Source organism: Haemorhous mexicanus, chromosome 8, assembly GCF_027477595.1.
Source record: "Haemorhous mexicanus isolate bHaeMex1 chromosome 8, bHaeMex1.pri, whole genome shotgun sequence".
Taxonomy (NCBI): Eukaryota; Metazoa; Chordata; class Aves; order Passeriformes; family Fringillidae; genus Haemorhous; species Haemorhous mexicanus.
In genome coordinates, this window is record NC_082348.1 from 18,457,340 (window position 1) to 18,480,098 (window position 22,759).

The window sequence follows — 22,759 nt, forward strand, 5'->3', positions numbered from 1 at the left end:
GGTTTTTCCCTATGGAAATACATTTTCCAGCTCACAGGAGAAAGAAGCAGATAATACACAGCAACCACTACACTGGTCAGAGATTTTTTAAATGTATTTATTTATTTATTGCTGATAGTGAATTATTCTTCTCAGATCATATTGCATATTGACAAATAGAATTGATTCTGCCAAGTGTTGTGCCTGAACTGAATTCTACTGAGATCATTTGGCTTGTATGTAGGTAGACCCAACTACAAAATCCAGGGCCATAGCTGTAAAATTTTGAGGACAATGACAATACAAGCTACCTTTTGTTTTAAGTCCTCTGGCTTCCTAAAAATTTTAAGTTATAAATCTTAAAATAAATTCTTCCTTTCTTAAAAAAAAAGTTTATCTTTAATCAATTGCCTGCTTTATTATTCACATTTTATGAAATACATAACATTTCTGAGCTCCTTGCAATGTTAATTACACTTTTTGCGTTCTCATTTTTAGGTAATTGAGAAAAACAAATAGCTCCTGCTTTTCATAAATTCTTCTCTTTTTTTCTCCTTTAATTGCTTTCAAATTTCAATTCTGCTCTTATTTCTTATGGAGACTGACTGATTTTATCAAGCTGGAAGAACTGGAATGATCTGCTAGCTTGCAAAGATTTGGATATTTTTTGATACTAACATTCATTTTTACTCAGCCTGCTTTTGAACCACTTGACATCTGTCAGCTCAAATGACTGGTGTTTGTGGATCAGACATCAAGCTAAGATCTGTGCAATTCTGGTTACTTGCATCAGGCACTGTGGAACCTGACCCTCCTGTATTCACTAAAAGCTGGAAGCCAGCACTTGCCCTTTGCTTTGTGCGGGTGGGGGATGCCAGAGGCTGAGTGAGCAGCGCTGCTGGCAGGGAAATGTGTCTGCTCCCTGCCCGAGAGCCTGGGCAGGGCTGTGCCGGCAGCCTGCCCTGCCTGCTGCCCTGCCTGCTGCCCTGCCTGCCCTGCCTGCTGCCCTGCCTGCCCTGCCTGCCCTGCCCTCCCTGCTGCCCTGCCTGCCCTGCCTGCTCTGCCTGCCCTGCCTGCTGCCCTGCCTGCCCTGCCTGCTCCACTGCCTGCCCTGCCCTTCCTGCTGCCCTGCCTGCCCTCCCTGCTGCCCTGCCTGCCCTGCCTGCCCTGCCTGCCCTGCCTGCTCTGCCTGCCCTGCCTGCTGCCCTGCCTGCCCTGCCTGCTCCACTGCCCTGCTGCCCTGCCTGCCGCCCTGCCTGCTGCCCTGCCTGCCCTCCCTGCCCTGCCTGCTGCCCTGCCTGCTGCCCTGCCTGCCCTGCCTGCTGCCCTGCCTGCCCTGCCCTGCCTGCTGCCCTGCCTGCCCGTGGTGACAGTAAGATTTGTCCGGAGCACACCCTTGGGGTGAATATGGGATGCAGAGCTGCTAGGTACAAAGACACCTTTTCACTACTGCAAAGGACCTCGAAGGGAGAGCAGAGTTTCACATCTCCAGAGGCTTGGGCTAATCCCTGGTCTTTGAAAGGAAATAAGGGTTCTTAGGCTTACACACCTTAGGCTCACAAACATGAGGTATTAACACAGTGGCATCTTGTCTCAAACTTCCTCTAAATATAGTAATAGAAATTCACCTTTTTCAGATCTCCTTCCACTTCTTTTCTCATGCAAATTTCTTGTCACTGAAGATTTTCTCCAGTTAAAGAACCAAAATTCAGTGGTGTAAACTTGATCTTTTTTTGTTATTTGGAGGATTTTAAATGGCAGGGAAGGTGTCCCATGGCATTGCATAAAAGTTGTTTTTCTAATGGTTGTGTCAATATTAGACCAAACAAATGCAGAATAATTCTTAGAGATGTAGCTGAAACTAGTGATAGGTATCATCATAAACTGCTAACAGTATTAACAGTATTTTAAAGTGTTGGCAGTGGTCTAATGAGCTTACAATATAATCTTGAAACACGATTTTCTTTTTTATGTAGGAAGTTAAGTAATTTGCCAAAAGTTAATTAAATCTTTCAGGGTAGATGCTAGATATACTCTGCATTATCTTACAGCAAATAATTTGCCTAAGAAACATCACCTCAGTGTATTTATACGGGCTCACTTTAATTTAAAAATGCATCTATAATTTCTTTATTTTTCATCATTATTAGTATTTTTGAAAAAACATATTATTGTTAGGGTTCATTTAATTTATTGTTCTAGACTTTTATTATGGTTGGCTTCCCTTTATTCTGCCCTTGCATGGTTGTTAGAGCAAATTCATGGTTTTGCAGATGTCCCTTCAGTCTACATTAATATGAGTCAGTAGAAGCTGAATTGTAAGTCTAAATAATCAATTCTTATTCTTAGAAAGGAATCAAAAATCAAAAAAAAAAACCCCATTCAGTCTTAGCTTGCTGTTCTAGCACACAGCATTTACAGGACTACATAAGCCAGCCCTGGCCCTTGCGAGGTGTTTTGAACTGTTTCTGCCATTATAGTTCCAAACACTCCAACAGTGACAGTCCTTTTCCCTGAGCTACAGCAGTAAACAGCAGAGAAAGGAGGGAGCACACTCAAATAAGAAAGTTTAGCATGTTCCCTTCTTCACACGTGGTTTCTCTCTGCTTGAGGCACACCACTGCCACTTCCAGCAATGGAGGCAGGCTCTCTCTAATCACTGATGTCTGTTCTGTTTTCTACATGTTGTTGAGACTGTTTTTGCTGTTTTTCCCAAGGCCTGAATAAAATTTAGTCCTATCATTTGAAGACGTGCAATTGTGTTAAGTTAGAGCAGTGTTAGAAGAGACAATTTTAAGGAGTTTTCTGAGAACATGGAAACATTCTGTTCATGTTGTACTTACCAGAGCTCCACTACTGAGGAGAATCATAAAGACAATGAAAGTCTCAAACCAGTTGTGTTCAACAATCCTGAAGCAGGTTTTTCTAAGGTTCCACCACTGCTTTCCTCTCCCTTCTTCTATACTTACTTGACAGCACTTGAACCTTCTTACACAGCCTTTAGAACATTGTATGTAATGGGAGGAGAAAAAGAGGAGAGATCTTGTTAAGTTGCAATAATTTTGGTTATGCATTCTGTTAATGATACAATGTCATCTTTACTGTGCTATTTAGTAGAAAGCCAATAGATTTTCACCTAGATAACCTTATTTTTCTTCAAAGAAAAAAATAACATTGAGACAATTGGAATTTTCAGTTAAATAAACAAGTGAGAAGAATGCATTTCTCATTTATCAAGAAGTGCTCAATACACTGCACACAAAAAGATAAAAGTCCATCAAACACAAAGCCAAATTACAGAATACAAAATAGGAGTTAAAATACACAAACTCATCCAAATGTCAGGTAGGTTGATGTAGTAGGATATGGTCAAATGATATTAAACTGTACCTTCTTCTGTTCAGGAAACTCAATTCAGACCATGTTGCATTCATTGCATGAAAAAAAATCTAAGCCTCTTGTCTGAGTTTGGAGCTTTACAGTACCAGCTAATTTCTCTACCTTCTGCTCCTAATTTATTTTGCACTTTTATCAGTTAGCTGCTGACTTTTATGTAGAAAAATACTAGTAATAAATAATGGTATTTTCCATGAAAAATCCTAGACTGTTACAGTACTACCTCTTACAAGTTCAATGTAAATTTCTAAAGAATGATCTGTTATATGTCCAGAAGTAAACTAACCTGACAATAGCATTTATTCTCCAATGCCTAAATCTAACTTTTGTTTACAGATACCAAAAATGGCATTTGTATCTTTATATTGCTGTTTTAAAAAGTATTTATTTCTCCACCTCTTTCACATGCACACATCCATAAGGTTTCTCCCAATGAAATGCCATTGGAAAAACATTTGTGACCAGATTGGGGTTTTATTGGATTGTGGGCCAATCGAAGGAAGAATGAAAGATGAAGGAGTTCACCAGGTTAGACTGTTCTTTCCCCAGGAGGCACACAAGGCTCTTCCTTCTCCTTTTTCCAATTTGCAGAAGATTCATTTAGTGTTTTTCACAAAACCACCTAGGTGCAGTTTTTATTTATCATTAAACAGCTATTGTAGTAATGTATACTTTAAAAAGCACTTAGATGTCTGTGAAGAATATTTTTTAAACAGTGTGTTTATTATCTGTAACTAAACTCTGAAAGTACAGTAACATACTAAAAGAAAATTTTCAATACCATATTTTTCTTATTTTAAAAATTGAGATACATTTCCAATAAAATGTTTTCTTAACTGTTTATCCAATACATACTATAATTGTGGTATCAGTTTCCATATAATATATTATGGACTAAAAGTACCACTGCTAATAATCAGAGCTTAAACACTAACAAAAGGGTAATACAATTCAAAAATCTTGATACTTAACTTACATAGGAAATAGTTCTGTAATTCTATTAATAATTATTACTGGTGTTTTTCTCCCAAATACCTTCTGTGAAGCAGGCCTCTGGCTCCTGGGCTTCTTCAGGTTCAGCTTCTGGTTGTTCTTCTGCAGGAAGCCCAATGTCAACTGTGCTGCCTTCAGATGAACTAGATGAATTTAACTTCTGTAAAGGAAAGATGCATCACAAATGAACAGTAAATAATTTAAAGGCAAATATTATTTGATTCTGGAATAAGTAAATTAGACAATGTTTTTGAATGTTCTAGAATGCAACAGAAGTAAATTGTTGATAAACATCTGAGAAATTATTATAGAGTCTGTTTTCCTCCTGTAGTGTATCAATCTATTAAATAGAAGGTGTAGCAGTAACAGATCAGACTTCAAATAAAATTGTGCTTTATATTGAAAAATGTGGGTAATGCTAAGTCTGAGAAGATTTATAACCACAACAAGCCAAGTCATAATGATCTCTTGACCTACATAGAAATAATGAAGCTTAAAAAAATATGCAGGAATTTGTAGTGTCTACTGAAAATCAGGCAAGAGGATAAAAATAACTACAGAAATGAGGTGGGAGCTCAGAGGAAGGAGGAAAGAAAGCAGAGAAGGCCATACTTCAGGGATTAGTAAATCCAGATTAAAATTGCTGAAAGCCTAGCTCAGAGTGAAGCAGAATCTGCATACAATAAGGCTGAGGTAGTTTAAGCCCATAAGAAAATCAGATCATATTTTATGAACAAATTTTCAACAAATTTTCAATTTTTGTTTAAATGTTTTATTTTGAAATTCTTCATGCTGGGGGTGTTTCATGATGTGCTGAAAGAAATTTTAAAAACCTTTATTGTAGCAGTGGTTCATAAGCATGTCAAATTAATTATAGACATTTTAGCTAATATTTAACAGGAAAATAATTATTAATGAGCAGATATTAATTAGGAAGTGGGAACAACACTGTCTCTGAAATAAGTGGCTGTTTTGTACAGGTCTCCTTTCTTGGAGGAGGATCCAAGAACTGCACTTAGCTCAACACTGAGTTTTTGCTGAGAGCACTAGAGGGCTCTTACACACACTGAAAGGATAGTGATAAAGAATTCAGCTACCCTAAAATTTGGTGTCTGAAGCACTGGTAGCAATTCAACAGTGGGACAGAAGGACAGAGCTATCCTGTAAAGAAACTTCATTGCAACCAAAATGGGAATTAGCTGGTTTGGGCTGAGGTTTCTCAAGTGAGAAAATTAATGTTGTTAAGTGTCTGGAAGGGCAATTTTCTAATTTGACCAAAATGGCAACAAAGCCATTGAGGGTGCAGTTGTTTTGCAAATTCTGCCATTGAATCAATTTAAATTATTTTGCTAAAATAGCCACATACAAAAAGTTACATAATGGAACAGTTATAGCCTTAATATGCTTTTTTAAATTACAGTTCTCAAAAAGGCTTTATATCAATAGCCTGCTTTAGCATTCCTTTAGCAATAGTAGCTATTTTCATCTGTTGGTGCTTTTCAGTTTTAATAACCAAGTGAATTGGAAGTATATGGGTGAGTCTATGGGTAAAACTTTTTATGGGAATCTAGGTGTAGAAGAGCTGACAATTTTAAAACCTAAAAGAATTCATATGTCTAAAGGAATGTCTAAAGAAGTTATATAAACTATTTATATGTTTTCTGGTTTCTATATGCTTTTTCAAGGGAGAAGATGTATCACACTCCTCATGAGACCCTTTCACAGAAGGCAGACAAAAATTTCTGGTGGAATAACACTGCAGCTGAAGCACTGTCCCCTACAAGTTGTTATAACTACCATGTGGACCATGCATAGTTTTTATGGATTAGATGAGTCTCCCATTACATGGCCTCTTATCCCCTCCAGAAGGCTATAATTTTTTAACTCTATCTCACACTTCTGTTCATCAAGAATTAAGTCCTCCTTTATACACTATCTCCAAAGAAATGTCAAAATAAATGATTAAGAATTGAATACACTGGCTTATGAGAAGTAAAAAAACCCAAAACTAATCAAACAAAATCCCACATAACAAAGACCCTCAAAAGATCCGAGAGAATGCAAAAATTATCTAAATACCTCTTTGCTTTCTTCCAGGTCTGATTCACTACTAAATTCTTCTGTGTTTAGATTTTCAAAGTCAGATTCACCCACAGCAATGGGCACTGTCACAGTTAGGCTTGGATTGTTTATGAATGACATGTAATCACTCTCATCAATTATGTATTTTTCCACACTGCTGCCTGTGCCTATACCACTGGTGGTTCCATTTGCATCTTTAATGTAGTCATGGTCCTTGCTTAGTTCCACGGTTGTATGGTTAGAAATACAGCTATTTTTGTTGTTTAAATCTTCAAGAGGTTTGATTTCATCTAAAGCTTTCTGTTTTTTAACAAAGGCTTTTTGGATGAATTCACGTGCTTTTCTCTTCACATAATCTATGCCTTTCTGCATTCTTGCCACTGCAATCTGGAGATTGTTCATTTCATTGTCATCGTCTGTCACAGCAAGGTTGTCTGCACTAAACGAGCTCAAGAGCAAGGCCAAAAATAAGTTCAGTACCTGCAGAAAGATTTTAAAAAGATGTTCTAGACTTTATTTTTAAAAATAACTTTTATTTTATTAAAAAAACGTCCTATTATTGACATCAAAGACTAAAATCCCAATAATTCACCATAACCAAAAAAGTACCCTCAAATATTTTTCTCTTCTCCATAAAAACAAAGCTTATTTCACTTAGCTTAGGTCCTGCTCACTATTCAAAATGTTTGTACAACTGACTAATATCTGTAAATGTGTCTTGAATTCCCCACAGTATGTAAATATTCTGGTGTCAAAGCTTATAATCTAAAAATGGAGCTATCAGATTTGCTGTTCAGCATCATTAAAAAGTTTAATTTAGCCCATTACACAAAAGAAATTAGATTATTCAGGTGACTAATCATATGGTATAAATAATTAAAAAAACCCACAGCAAATTGTTTATAAAGAGCCCATAAACTAAAATTATTTGTAGCACAAAATATTTTCAAAGGGCCAAAAGAGAAATTAGTCACATTCTTAAGTGCCCACTCTGACATTCTTAGGATTTTGACATGGCAGAATATTTTGTTCTCTATCCAAAAAAGCTCTTGAGCTTAACTTTAAGCATTTCTTGAAACCACCTGCTAAAGTGCTTTGTTGAAGCAGAGCCAGAGCACTTAGTTCACTTCAGGACTGAGATCACTCTCTTGCCAAATAATTTTTTGTTAACCCTGATTACATACCACTAGGTTTCCAATCACCATGACCATCATGAAGACTGTAAGGCACATGGCTTGGCCAGCAACCTCCATGCAGTCCCACATGGTTTCTATCCATTCTCCACACAGCACTCGGAATACAATCAGGAAAGAGTGGAAGAAATCTTGCATGTGCCAGCGAGGGAGCACACAGTCACTTGCAATTTTGCAGACACATTCCTTGTAGTTTTTCCCAAAGAGCTGCATCCCAACCACAGCAAAAATGAACACAATGATGGCCAGCACCAGGGTCAGATTCCCCAGGGCTCCCACGGAATTACCAATGATTTTTATCAACATATTTAGTGTTGGCCAGGATTTTGCCAATTTGAAAACTCGTAACTGGAAAGAAAGAAAAATATTGTTAGGAGAACCAGAAAGATAAAAGGATATTTTAAAGTTATTTTTTGGAAGGATATTGCTGCAAAATATGCCTTTAGTTGGACTGTTCAGAGGGTATAATCTTGTTTAAAAGGATGAAGATGGAAGTTTCCCTCAAGAAAAATTTGTAAAATTGTAATTTGATATTCTCAAAGCATAGCTTTTACTGAAGGCCAAAGAAGCTACTGATTTGAACTTAAAATCTAGGGTTCACCTGTTAAAATGATCTGGAAAACTTTTCAACTAGTGTTTGTAGAGATCTGTTCCTGTGATGCCAATCAGAGTGTAATACCTGTAGCGAGTCAATTAATGTCTGCATAGTGGGATGTTTAAAGTGTGTATATACAATGGATACATTGGAAATAGCCCCAGGGCACCCACTGCTCTCTGTTTGGATCTCTATCAATTTCCACTGAAGACTGTAAGATACCACAATCACTAAGGATTTGTGCTAATGAGACTGTCCTCAGGATCAATATCATGGCAAACATCAAACAAAATTTGAAGACAAAAATAAAATTATTTTAATGAAGCCACATTGAAAAATCAGTACAATTGAAGCATATTTACCAATCTGAATGATCGAAGAACAGATAGTCCTTCCACATCTGCAAGACCAAGTTCAACCAAGCTAAGGGTTACAATAAAGCCATCAAAAATATTCCAGCCTTCCTGGAAATAATAGTAAGGATCCATTGCAATTATCTTGAGAAACATTTCTGCTGTGAAGATTCCAGTGAAGACCTGAGTTCAAAAGGCAGTTTGTTATTTCAAGGTGAAACAGAATACTCCAGATCTAGTTTAATTCAAGCTATGTCTTATCCAAAAGCAATACTTCAAAATAGTTATATTTACTGCAGTGATTTATTATGCCCACCTTCCCTTAACAAGTGTCAGAAAATCAGATAACTTTTCTATGAATTAAATTTTATACTAAGCAAATTACATAAACTTCTGTTTTATAACATTTGAAATGCAATTTCAACATTCTAAGGATATGGACTTTCTCATGTGCAGTACAAACAATGTCCCAGATTCGATTTTCAGAACATAAACCAGAATGCTTTCCAAGAAATTATATGGTATAGCTCTATCTTGGTATACAAACTACAAATTAGGCCAAATCTAAGACTTAAAGGGGGGGGGCAGCTTCTTGCCTGCTATGACCTGCCTATAGTTCAGTTCAACAGAGCTGTGATTACTTACACCAGATGAATAAATGGTGTATTATAAAGTACCTCAGTTGATACAGCAACTGAGACACATTATGATGTGCTGAGGTACAACAATCTCCTGAAGCTGAGTAACTTCTACCTGGGTGTGCCCAGAAGTAGCAGCAAAGTTGGTTGGCTCAGACACTTCAATGTCAGGAATAAAAGAGTATTTAAGAATGCATTTTAAACAAAGTGCTGCTGGTAGTGATTTCTCATCATGAGTTTCTATGCGGAATAAAGTCGGAATTATATTTAAGACCCACCAAAGAAATAACCCTGAGTAGCTTTGAGAGAAGTCTTGGGAGAATTTTTTCTAGGATAGGAATGTACTAAAGTCACTGTTAAAAACTGCTTGAGCCCTGCTCTGACAGGTTTTCTGGTTTGGGGTTTTTTTTTTTTTTTCTGGTTGTAATAACCCATTTTTCAGCAAGCTGAAAAGAAAATAGGACAGCTAAAGAGAATAATCTAAGTGGGATAATCAGGAGACAGGAAAGAAGTCTGACTTGCTCTGCCTAGGAACACCAATACTCAAGACAGATTGTTACAGTCTTTAAATACACTCCAGATACAAACACCAGAGAGGGAAAGGTTACCAATTTTTAAGATGCAGGACTGGAACCCCTGAGAAAGACATAGGAATGATACAGTTTGAAATGCTGACAGGTTCCTAACAATCAGAACAGCACAAGAAGCTTTAAAGTGGAGCTACTGGAGCAGGCAACCTCTGAGATCCTCTCTATTGCAGAAGGGGTCTATGTCAGGGAGCCTAACACTGGAAGAATGTGGTGCATATAGACAGGTTCTCTCACACTCCCTTTGCAGTCAGAGGTACACCAAGATTTATATGGAAGTTTCTTGGTTGGAAAACAAACCTATAAAATGCTACAATACAAGATTTTACATTTTATTAGGAAACAGAGGTTCAGCATTTCCCTTATATTAAGTATATGAAAATCAACTGTACAATTTTCTATTCATTCTCCCCCTTTAATTCTATGGTTATTTGCATGATCTATTTGTTCCTCATTACAAAACAAGGATTATTAAAAATCACATTATAAGAAATCAATTCTTAAAGAAGGAGATAAAGTAGGACTGTAGCTGCAGTTACTTCTATGTGATCAAACCTGTCAGTTCAAAAGCAAGAGAGCTACAAAAAGTTAACTCATGAAATCTTGAATAATTTATCTTTTTGAAGCAGAGAGAAAGGGAGAAAATACAGCTGACAACCTGAGGAAAATACATCTTACTAATTATCAGAAGATAAAAACAATAAAAAATAGGAGAGGAAAAAGTACTGTGGGATATTTTTTTACATAAAACATAGAAAGAAAACAATCCACTTATCCATATAAAAAGACTTTTGCACAAGAAAATTCTAGAAATGCTTTTAAAGGGATCTTTTAGCTATTGTAAGTTTCTGTTCAGGAAACAGCAATTAAAAACACATTCATAATTTAAAGATTTGTCTTGCATTGATTGAGAAATTAACACTGCATTTATTTGCATAGTGTCTGTTTCATGGAAACAATGTGTTTCCTGGTTTGGTAGTTACACAAATCAAACTCTGCTTAAGATGGACTTTACTTAATGTAGCATTGGAGCCAATTTTTAAATTTTTAATTTGAATTTGCAGAATACAACAGTATATTGATTTTACAGAATCCTAAACTACATGAGTCAGGGTTGACAGTCAAATTCCAAAAATCTTCTGATACTTATACCAGAAGGCCAATAAATATCCAAAAAGCTGATAAAACCTTTTCTTTCACTTATTACAGGCATATTTCCTTTCAAATCATGAATGTAAAACCCCAACAAACTTACCAGATTTCCAACTGAAAGTACGTTATTGAATTCTTCGGTCATTGGATAATGTTCCATAGCCATAAAGAGGGTATTTAAAACAATGCAAATTGTAATAGCCAGGTCAACAAATGGGTCCATTACCACTAAGTTGACAATATGCTTAACTTTTAACCAATGTGGACTGCAGTCCCAGATCAAGAAAATATTTGCAAATTTATACCAGCACGGTGGGCATTTCTGTCTCGATTCTTCAAGTTCTGTGGGGAAAAGAAAGTTTATATTTGTAACTATGTGATTTCTCTAACATTCCTCATTCCAATATGAATTGTACTGGTCAAATTTTCAGTCTGTAGTGGTACTGATTAACCTCATTTAAGTCCCCATTCCACAGGGCTTTTAAGGAAAGCCTTTAAAAATTGCTGTTGAATATATTTGCTATGTTCAAAGCATATCTGTAGCACAAAGCATGACTTCTTTGTATTACAATCATTATGCCAATCAGCATCAATTTATGCATCGGTTTGTATTATGTATTTAATTTTTCCTTGATTACACTTCAGCTTGTTTCTCCCACCTACTGTTCAACAATGTAAATATTTTTATTCTGAAATTTGCAGCATTTAAGTGAAAATGTTCATTCTGAATTCAAGAAAAAAACATTTTGATAATCTAGAATAGCTTTACAAAACGACTGAATAGCTAGAACTGCAGAAATGCTTATATTTTTTAACAATCGTTGCATACGTTTGAAAAATGTTCAGTGTTTTTTCTGTGTCCAGTAATGCATTTTTATTTACTATGCATAAGTACCCACTCAGTTATGACCATGCACATGAGTTAGATGGTGACAAAACAATGAGATAGAAATGCTTCCTTATGTAATAACTTTAATGCTTAGTTATGTAATAACCTTAATAAATAAAGAGCTTTGAGTTTACTGATAAATAAATGTCAGTTTGTTAGATGTTATCTGTACTTAAGCTATTTTAAATCTGTTTTCAAGTTTCAACTCAAACTTTTAGAAATCTATGAGAAAAACAGGATTAAATATTAAGCTATGCATAGCACACACCTTCCACAGTGTTTGTGAGGATGCTAGCAATACTCATGGCTCTTTCCCTTAAAGCTGGATCTTCCAGGTAGTCCATAGAAACGTGAAAAGAACCTGATATTCTCTTCCTCATTTCTGGTTCTGTCGTGGTGCCCTATACAGAGAGATGAGACCACGCTGAAGGAACAACCAGAAAAGCAAATACTACATAAGCCTGTTAGTAGTGTCTTAGCTTGGACACGTGCTCCGTGCACTTAATATTTTATCATGTCAGACTTTTATTACTTTTTAGTACCTTTTAAATAATTTTAGAATTCCGTTAGGTCACAGGTACCTGCAGTTCAAGATTGACAGAGAGTTTATTTATTCAATTTTTGCATTTTTTTTCTTTAAGATATGAAAAGCCTTAAAACATTTAAACAAATTTAAACGAATGGAAAAAGGTTGAGTTCAACATATTGCACAAAATTTTGCAAACTGTAATTTTTTTCCTTTGTTCCTGTTGACAGGATATTCTGGGATTTGCAACATAATAGTCTTTTCTCCTAATCAAACTGTAGCAAGTAAGAAAAGTCTGACTTCCTCATGCTTCCTCATGCTAGTATTTTTTTGCAGTCTGAGTAGACAAATTTGAACTAAGCAAGAAATTTTTTGGAGACATTTTCTCTTACCTTTGTGTGGTAAGAGAATGGCAGCAATATGTGCTGCCAATATGTTCACACAACCATTTGCATTTTTAGAAGTATGTACTGAACTTTGATCTTCCAGCGAAGTATTTGTTGTCTATACTACAATACTCCACCAGAAATGGATGGAAAATGTATAGGAATGAGAAATAAATGGTAATAAGGAATTGACAACTTCCTTACATTTTTTAACCAGGCTGATAAGGAAGAGTGATATCAAAATTAACTAATAATGCTAATTTTGATAGTGGTAGTACAGCATCATATTGATTGCAGTTATATAACATCTTTGTATAATATTTTCCATTGTATATCAACTACGATAGCTAGATGGACCTTTAGATCAGCTAAAGGAAAGTATGGCACTGTAATACAGTGAAGCATAGCATTTTTATGAATGTGTAAGTTATTATTGTATTACTTGGAAACTGTGACTTGCATTTGTTAGTTATGTGAATCTTTGTAAGTAAATGCTTAGCTTGCAAACCTATCTTAGCTCTTTTATTTACTAAAGAGTTTACAAGATGCAGGAGCATTCATAGCTTGACCAACCAGGAAGCATTGCCAAGGGTTCCATTCTGTAGAAAACACTGGCTGGTGCAGTAAGAGGCCACCATGCCTGAGCTATTTAAAACTTTCTTACATTGTCATCAGTAGCTGGTTTATCTATTATCACCTCTGGCAGAAGCTGTCCAACAGGCGATGTAGGAACAGATGGTCCACCAACCAGGGAAACCACCCCATTGCAATCCACGGTGCTGTGCATCTTCCCATTCACTGGAAACACTGCCAGCATCCTGGATGACCTACTGGCCTGGCTGATGTTGCTGTTGCGCCGTTCTCCGTGCCTGCGCGGCACAAAGAGAGAATCTCTTCTGCTGTCGTTGTCTTCAAAAGTGCTGTGCTCATCATCAGCAAAGTCATTTTCTGACCCTACATCCTTTGCTCGACCTCTGAAGCTGAAAAGACTTGTTCTGCTGTTGCGCCTTGGGGAAAACAGGGAGCCACGAATGCTCAGCAAAGACTGCAGGTAAATAAAATACATGATTATTAGCTCAAATCCTCGAACTTAGCGCTGTTACTAGATTAGCATTGGTTTTCTTTTTTTCATAAATAAAAGTACCCGTATTACCCGGAAGCTACAGGCTACTCTGAAAGTTTTGCATGTATTTCATTAGAGATATATTTTGCAGATAGAAGTGTCACTGTTCATGGATTCTTAAGACAAAACCAGTGCTGAACATTCCTTTTTCAGCTGAAGTTGCCAAATAGATTAGTTGCATTATTCCCACCGAGAAAAAAAGGAAGCCCATACATGCACTTTGTTTCATGTATGATGGATCTTGCCCATAGTGAACAAATACTGGCTCAAACATCATTGAAAAAAAAGAAAAATGTGAGGCTATCATAACAGAAAAATACTATAGCATTTTAACAGGTAATACATAATCTAAAAGGAACCCTACATAATCAATCAGAGAATATTTTAATATGATTTTTAAATAAACCCATTTAAAGAACAGAGATATGAGGTTACATTTAATTCTGAGTTTTTTCTAGCTGCTAGGCAATCTAGCAGCTAGAGCACTTCCTCTCAAACCCTAGCAACACTATAAAGTATCAGTATTTCCTTTGTTTATGCAGTAGAATCAGATTACTGAACTTTAGAAAGACTAAAGTAGTTTTGCAACAGCCTATGATGCTTTAAATATATGTTTTTACTAAAGAAAAAGCTATGGGCAGTACCTGATGTGGAGAAGAATACTTCTTTTCATATGTCAGTCTATTGCCTTCGATAGACAATCGGAAACCTTTCCTTCTGATGCTGTCTTCTGATTCAGACTTGTGAAATTCATCTTCCTCTTTTTCCTCTCCTCCAGACTGTTCTTTCTGTTTCCTTTTTTTCCTTCTATTTCTCCTCTCTTTTGCACTCTTTGAGCTCAATTTTGATGCATCTGAGGAGCTTTCTGAGAGCCCTCCTGCTTCTCCTCCAGCACTGGGCTCCCTGGACTCTGCAGATGCTGTTACTGCTGCTGCTGCCACCGCTGCTGCCTGCCATGATGCAGAAGGAATTGAGCAAACCATGATGTTTTCCTTTCTTTAATTTACTTATACATAATTTCTACTCCAAAAGTCCCAGTTCCCTTTGTATAGGGTATCCTCCCCTAGATTTTTCTTCTAATTATTATTTATCAGTTGACTCAAGATATGTGTCAGTCATAGACTTATCCTTCATGAGTAAATTTTAAATGCAGAAATGTACCATACTGAGCTAATGGCCTAGACTAGAAAAACATAGAGAATACCCAATACCTAGTTTTGAATATTCCTTCTTGATGGCTGAATCATTCACAATACCCTTCTTCAGTGCAGAATAGAAAACCTCTGAGCTAGCTCAGTCATTGGAAGATAAACAGGGTGCTTTATATTTCCAATTTTGGAAAGCAGAAGTTGAATATCTCAATAAACTCACTTCCTTACAGTCCTGCATTACTACACCATAAACTATACCTGTGCTGCTTCTTGCTGCTTCTTCAGTTGTTCCAGCATCTGTTGAAATTCTGCCTCTTTCTGCTCTGCTTCTTCAAGGGTTGCTTGGTTCTGTTCTTCATAGGCCATGGCAACCACAGCCAGGATCAGGTTTATCAGATAGAAAGAGCCCAGAAAAATCACCAGAACAAAAAATATCATGTATGTCTTCCCAGCAGCACGCAGTGTCTGGAAATAATAACAATACATTTTTAAGCAAGTATATGTTAACAGTTCTGGTTTTCATACTGTTAAAATTCAGATAAGAAAATAGACTCTGGTCCTTTTGCATCACTGATACAAACATATTTGGTCTATTTTTCATTAAAAATTTCTCACCAATTGATAAAGGTTCTCCCAGAAGTCCTGAGTCATTAGCCGAAACAGTGACAAGAAAGCCCAGCTGAAGGTGTCAAAACTTGTGTAGCCATAATTGGGGTTTCTGCCAGCTTTCACGCAAGTATACCCTTCTGGGCACTGCCTACAAAGACAAACTGGACATTACCTATTTAGTAATATTTTAATATTATCACCTGGATGTTAGTATACTCGTATGTGCAGCCAGAACTGCAAAATAACCCATTTTGCCAGGTTTCATCATCAGGTATTGCTCCTCCTTTACTTTTCAACCAGGCAGGAGCTGTACTGGTACTAAATTACTTGTTCATCATGCAAACACTCAGTTTACCTGACCAGTCCACTGAGCTCAGATCAAGAATACAGATCAAGAATACAGATCTTCAGCCCAGTATAAAAGTCTTTCTTATGTTAGGGAAGTGGTCACTCAAAATAAGCCCCACTCTCACTGCACATCTATGGAATGTGGATCTAATTTCTACAGGGTGCAATAAAATGATGAAATTTGTTCTTACCCAGCATCAGAGCTATTTCCACAAAGCAGAGCATCATTTTGCCCTTCCAGAAAATAAAAATGACCTGTTTCAAAAAGAATTTAAAAAATTATAAAATTCAAAACATAGCCATTATTTCTAAAGTTTTATGGTGATTTCTGATCCAATTTTAAGCAAGCAATGCTATTTTCTCAGCAGGACAACAGTTTTAGAGTAGATGACATTATGAATTTCATTAGGCACCATTGCTCACAGCACTCACTGTTAAAACACCAAAATTTTCTAAAAATTCTGTCAAGTGCTCCTCCCTTCTGTGGATTCTCCCTTCTGTCTGCTCACTGAACTAAACAATGCTTTGTGAAATTATGTACAGTTGATTATTAGAAAAATTAATATCTACATAAAAAAATGTTCTCATAATTTCTTCAAAACTTCTTGATCAGTATTGCCAGGGGCTTCAGTTTGTTGCTCACGAGAACTAGTGACAGTTATCAAATATGTAAACCCTGCAAAAACCACCCAGCTGCCAGGGGCTCTGATGACCATGGGTGCACACACTGCAGTTGTAGCCCACTGACTGTATGAAGGCCCTGGCATACACCTAAATTTAACTCAGACAATTACTGCAGCAGTCAAAACTTCTTAAGTAAGATTTTAAGAGCACATGACAAAATTTTTGAACACCTTGGTAAAATAAATTGGTTAAGTTCCACCAAATCACCCTGTAACCAATCATACCAATGTCTGTACAGTAATGCCATATTTAAAAGACATTTTAGAAGGTTTAGATAACAAAGACATTGACCTATCTCGTCTTACAAGAACAAAGAGATGAGAAAAACTTTGTGCTTATTAAGATTCATCTTGACTGTATCCTTGAGAAGTGTTTTTCCCCTTCAAAGCAGATACCTACAGTCTTGATTTTTGGAAGAATTATCACAGGACAAGCTTCTCCTGTAATAACAATCTCCCATTTGGTCACAGGCATAAGGATGTTTTTTATACAGGGTCAGACCATGTGTTACATTTCTGATGGGATCCAACAGTATTGCCTCAGGGTGTCTGTAAGGACAGGGCAGGGACAATGGTGATGCTCCTCTGAGCACCTCCCTAGCTCCAACACTTCTGAATCATAGCAGCTTCAGGATCAAGGTGGTACCTTTCTTGTTTCCTGAGACCATTTAAACCCCACATTGGATTTCTTTTCCATTTAACTGTCCTGTTAGATTCCCTTAAAACGATCTCATTTGAAAATGAGTGCAGATGAGATTCAGCTGGATTCTGCCTGTGCTGCCCAAGCCAGGCTGCTACAGGCACTAATGAGTTCTGAGACTGAAGAGGTGTCACAAGATGCTGGCTCAGCATGTATTGATTTGCTGCAAGAAGGGACACAGTACCTGGGCCAGCCTCATCACTCCATCCTGTGAGGAAAAGTCACCATTTGGGAAAAGGAGTCTTTAAGCTGTAAGTAGACCTTGTTCTGACACTCTGCAAAGGACTCATTTTCAGAGTCCAATGATGCATCCACATCTCACGGGGAACAATCTCCAGCCCTGTGTGTGGCTGCTGTCACTCTGGGCTGGTGTGCATTGCCGAGCTGCTCTGTGCTGAAACACAGCTGTAAACAGAAAGCTGACAGGATGCTGGCCACAGCTGACCCTTAGGAAGCAAATTTTATCCTGCCTTGTGTCAGCTAATCATGATTAAAACAGGCTGGAGCTTAGCAGCTTGCTGGGAAGAATTCAAACGTGCCTTGATGTGGTTTACATGGAGCAGTCAGTCCTGATCAGCACTGCAGCAGCTGAGCTGAACTGCTGCAGCAGCTCTGCATTCAGGTTCTGTGCTTCAGACAGAATGAGCCCTGCAAGGCTGCTGGACTTGCCAGCTCCACAGAAACCAGAGCCACACAGGCTGAGTGCACTGATACACTTGGGCAAGTGCTCAAAATATTATCATGATTGGAAAATTTTTATGACACACAAGCTGAATAGCATAGGTGTGTATATCAAAGAGAAGTAAAAAAATCCCTCATTACACCAATGGTGTAAGTTTGACTGCTTTTTACTTGATTGGGAAATGGGAGAAGCTCCCTGATAGGTGAGCACCTAACTTCAAGAAAGATTAAAGCTGTTTGAGTAAGCATAGGGTATAATATGAGAAACAGAGAATAAGTGTTATTTATAAAATAAATTGTGAGATGCTTTTTCTCAGAAAAAAATTGCTTATGGAAAGAAATGTCAGCTTATCTGGAGCTAAGTTTATCAGAATTCTTATCTTGGAAAAAGAAAAGGGTGGGGGGGAAAGAAAGTGCTTGACTTATTAAAGCCAGGAATGCTTACTTAAAGGCCCTCTAAATGGTGTTTCCAAAAATGAGCTCAGTGGTAACATTAGGGCTTACATGCCTTTTTCTGCATGGCATACCCAAATAATGGCATGATAACTTCCATAATTCTTGCAAAAGACACTGCCACTGCACTGCTCTGAGCTGCAGGTAAAGAACAGCTTATTGCCCTGTGAAGCAGCTGGGTTTTGCATCCTGTCTGCCCACCCACATGCAAAAAGAGAGCAGGAAGCTGTGAGAAGATAATTTTTCTCTTTGAAACTGCTGGTAAGCAAGGATAGCCTTATTAAATTCATAATAAGACTTGTAATTTCATTATAAATTTCATAATACATATGAAATTCTGTAAATATACCAAAGGCAGATGTAGCCTTTCAATAAAGTATTTCCTGGAAAAAATTCAATTGAGCTTAATTTTCAGGGGGCTTCAGGTCTTCTTAAAATCAAATGAAATCAGAACTTAAGTTTATAAAATCTTTCTTAAAAAGTCAGGAAATTAAGTTTGGCCCTGAAGTCTAGGGCTTCATTAGGAGACTGTCATACCCCATAGCATGGGATCTCCATGAATTCATATGTTCAAGTAAATTGAGTTTCACAGAAAGATTGGTTTAAGAAATTTAAGAAATTCAAATTATAATCCATCATAGTCATTGATTAGCTGCGTGATCACAGTTAGAAGCTGTCTCACTTCTATTCAAAATTTTTCTGGCTTTGACTCGCAGCTGTTGAACCTGTTATATCTCTGCCTGCTAGATCAAAGATATGTCTACATGAAAATTATGTTCCCCATGGATTTTTTTTTTTCAACTGTGATCAAATCACCCCTTAAACCTTCTCTTTGATATGCTAAGTAGGCTGAGCTCCTGGTCTATCTTGGTATAAAGCAAGTTTTCCAACCCTTTAATCATTCTGCTCTTTTTTGAACTTCCTCCATTTTTTTCAACTTTCTATCTAAATTGAACTTTTTATAGTATTCCAGTAGCAACTGCAGTGATGCTAAATCCAGGGGTAATTCTGTCCTCCTGGTCAATAATTTATTTATGTGAACAGGATATTATTTAGCTTTTTGGCTGCAGACTTTTAGCCTTAATTAGTCAGTCCTGGCTGCCCTGGAGTGCCTTCGGTGCCTCAGCCTCTATATTGTTCCAACTGCACTTCTCTATCCTGCCTTTCAGTTTCCCTGCAGCCTTACACATAAGCTGCTGGGGCAGTGTTTTCCAGAGCCTCTGGGGCACTATTTTTCCTGTACCTCATGTTGTTCTTCATGTCACTTTTATTCTCATGACATGACACTTGCAAACACGCTATTGCCACAGCAGGTGCTCACAGGAAAGAATTGTCTCTGGTGTGAGATTCACCTTTTTTTCTCCTCCTTTTTTCTATTCTTTGCTTGTGGCTTTATATTAAGTGACCTAATAACATGCATGTACAAGCTTAAAAGCCAGGCAGCCATGCAGCACCCAGTCTGATCAAAGGGCACTCCAATTAGTGCTAATAGCACTGTAAGAAGGAGCAAGCTGTAGGGAATTTGAGGAGATGATAATGAAAATCACTGAGATGCTGTGGGAAAAGTGTTGTGGTCACTGCTGAACTGGAAAGGATACCCAAGTGAGAAGACTCACCTGGAGACCCCATGACTTCTCTTTGCAGCTGGTCACTGTAATATCTTTTCCTTTTGTATCCCTCTCTCCCCTTTAGTTCTTAATTTACATCTACAGTCTCTATGCAAACCTGTCTCACAACATGAACTGTGTGCATTGAATTTTAAGACCTTTCTGTCTCAGGGGAGATGAGAATTTGGCAGATGCAGTTGACAAAAAAAAGCTATTCCAAGTAGCAAGACCATGTTCCTTGTTCTCTCTTCCATGCAGGCCTTTAGAGCAAACATACGAGAGAGAAAATAGTGCTCCTGCTCTGTCTTAAGAAAATGTATCATCCCTTCCCCTCCCTCCTTCTAAGAACTGGGTCAGCCACAAACCACTTCAGTGAGAATTCTGCAGACAATACTTACTTTCATCTTCAATGTACCCCTTCCAGTCAAACACAGCCACTGTTGAATTAAGCAATGTACCATTTTCACCTATGGTGCTGTTCAGCTGGGACGTAATATTTGTTTCCAAAGTAAAATTTTCTGGAGGCCACTGCAGGCATTTGTTCCTCAGGTTGCCCATGAACAGCTGCAGCCCTATCAGTGCAAATACACTCAGACAAAACACAGTCAGGATCATCACATCTGAGAGCTTCTTCACAGACTGAATCAGGGCTCCTACAATCGTCTTCAGGCCTGCAAATGGAAAGGAGTTTTTATTCTGATGTTGGAAACTTTTTCAATGCACATGAATTACAATGTCTCCCAGAAAAGTTACAGATTTCATGCAGAAGCCCAAATACATGATTGTAATGTCTGTGAAACAACATTTTTGTGAAGAGGTTTTTCACTTGTGAAAATGAATAAACAGCTGAGATTTATGTCCACTTGGAACTGTGAATGGAATGAGCTGCATATATTTCAAAACAACTTGTTTCAATGATAAAACAAGCAATAATTTTTTATTCATGCTGTACACTGATCTCACGTAAACATCTTCTTTCTTTTCATTTGTCAATACATCTTGCTCCAAACCTTTACTACTATCAGTTTTATAACATACTAGATTTAGAAGACAGTAGTAAAAAGCCTGTTCAACGATAAATAGGATTCAAATTTAATGCTATAAAACTGGAAATGGTTTGGAAAATTGTAGCTTTTTAAGATAATAAATCCCCCATGCAACACCCATGCTATTCTTTATTATCTTATTCCTTCATCATCTCAGTAAGTCAACATTTCAAACAGTTTTATTTTTCAGACACAGATATTCACAAAAAATACCACATAACATCATGTAGGTAAGGATACACATGGGTAAGAAAACTTTAGGGTTACTAATACTCATTGAATGTGGAGAAGAAAGCTTGACGTCATACGATGCAAACCACACACACTGTGTACTGCAATGTCTCATGCAAGCATCTGTTAAACTCAAAGGCTGATTTCAAAAGGAAAGTGCTCATTTTCAAAAGCAATGAATCAGAGATTTCAGTGAATCCTGATATCTTCTGATTCCTGCTTTTTTTGTGGAAAGAAATAAGGCTTATATTTTAAAAATATGAATTCTGTTTTGGTGAATTAAAGTCAGCCTCAGTGTTTAACCTCGCTCTCACCTGGAATGACTGATATTGTTTTCAAAGCTCGGAGAACTCTGAATGTTCTCAACGCTGAGACATTGCCCAGGTCCACAAACTCTGTCACATATCTGTAATAGGGGAGTTCACACACAAACACAATGACAGGATAAAAAGGAACAGTTGGGAGGTAAAAGGGGCCTAACACCTTACACCAGTTACTTCTTACCTGGAATTACAGAAATAGTTTTCAAAGCTCTCAATACTCTGAAAGTTCGAAGAGCTGAAACATTGCCTAGGTTTACAAATTCTGTTACATACCTGTAGGATTAAATCACAGTTATTCAGAATTTAGGCAAAGTTTATGCTACTTACTTGGGTCTTTCATCAAGACCGCTTTGGCGTTTTTAGCAAAAACTTAAACAGCAACAGTCAGAGGTTTACCTTTCACTGCAGTTTGCCTTGCATTAATATACTTTCAGAGCCTTCCGCTAAATTAAATGTCTCTGAAGTGAATCGCACTGATTTTACTTTGAAAGCCTAAAATTTATCTAGACTAAATTGGTAAGTTTGGAGAATGAAGTCAAAGGGAAGCTCCTTTTCTGCTCAGAAAAAAAAAAAAAAAAAAGCAGGACATGAAATTAGCCTCTCTAATACTAGCTGTACTAATGGCTTCTGCAGTATTTATGTTTACATCAAAATACGCAGTTTTGAAAGTGAAAATTGTTTTAGACAAAAGTAAGTCCATAAAAGAATTTCCATTTAACAAAATTGGTATGGATCGATACTAATTTCATGCCCTTTTTGCCCTCCTCTCTCCAAGAAAAAGCAAAAAACAAGAACTTACGCAAAGGTAATGACAGTGAAATCAAGCCAGTTCCACGGATCTCGAAGAAAAGTAAAATCTTCTAAGCAAAAGCCCCTTGCAATGATTTTTATTAGTGACTCAAATGTGTAGATGCCAGTGAAAGTATACCTGAAAAATATAGGAAAATTAATGAAAATAAGTAGCAATATTTTACACTGGTATTCTGACAGAAATGTGATCAAATGAAGGAGTTTTTTTATTTCACAGCCAGATAA

The 22,759-nt window shown here is 37.2% G+C and overlaps 1 protein-coding gene across 16 annotated transcripts in view; it reads right to left on the reverse strand.

Moving 5' to 3' along the window:
- Positions 1–22,759, reverse strand: part of LOC132330539 (sodium channel protein type 1 subunit alpha) — a 63,296-nt gene that overhangs the window by 28,397 nt on the left and 12,140 nt on the right. For 4 of the 16 annotated variants that reach the window (XM_059853020.1, XM_059853027.1, XM_059853012.1 and 1 more), the window contains exons 4-18: positions 22,524–22,652; positions 21,716–21,807; positions 20,523–20,795; positions 16,192–16,255; positions 15,659–15,800; positions 15,302–15,508; positions 14,537–14,842; positions 13,467–13,814; positions 12,126–12,258; positions 11,072–11,310; positions 8,601–8,774; positions 7,635–7,991; positions 6,448–6,930; positions 4,411–4,528; positions 2,823–2,977 (exon numbers count right to left, since the gene is read on the reverse strand). In XM_059853020.1, coding sequence (XP_059709003.1) covers positions 2,823–2,977; positions 4,411–4,528; positions 6,448–6,930; positions 7,635–7,991; positions 8,601–8,774; positions 11,072–11,310; positions 12,126–12,258; positions 13,467–13,814; positions 14,537–14,842; positions 15,302–15,508; positions 15,659–15,800; positions 16,192–16,255; positions 20,523–20,795; positions 21,716–21,807; positions 22,524–22,652 — 3,220 coding nt within the window. Of the gene's footprint in view, positions 1–2,822; positions 2,978–4,410; positions 4,529–6,447; positions 6,931–7,634; positions 7,992–8,600; positions 8,775–11,071; positions 11,311–12,125; positions 12,259–12,983; positions 12,988–13,433; positions 13,815–14,536; positions 14,843–15,301; positions 15,509–15,658; positions 15,801–16,191; positions 16,256–17,487; positions 17,497–20,522; positions 20,796–21,715; positions 21,808–21,905; positions 21,998–22,523; positions 22,653–22,759 lie in introns of all 16 variants that reach the window. The other 12 variants (XM_059853021.1, XM_059853013.1, XM_059853017.1 and 9 more) reach the window with 11 other exon arrangements.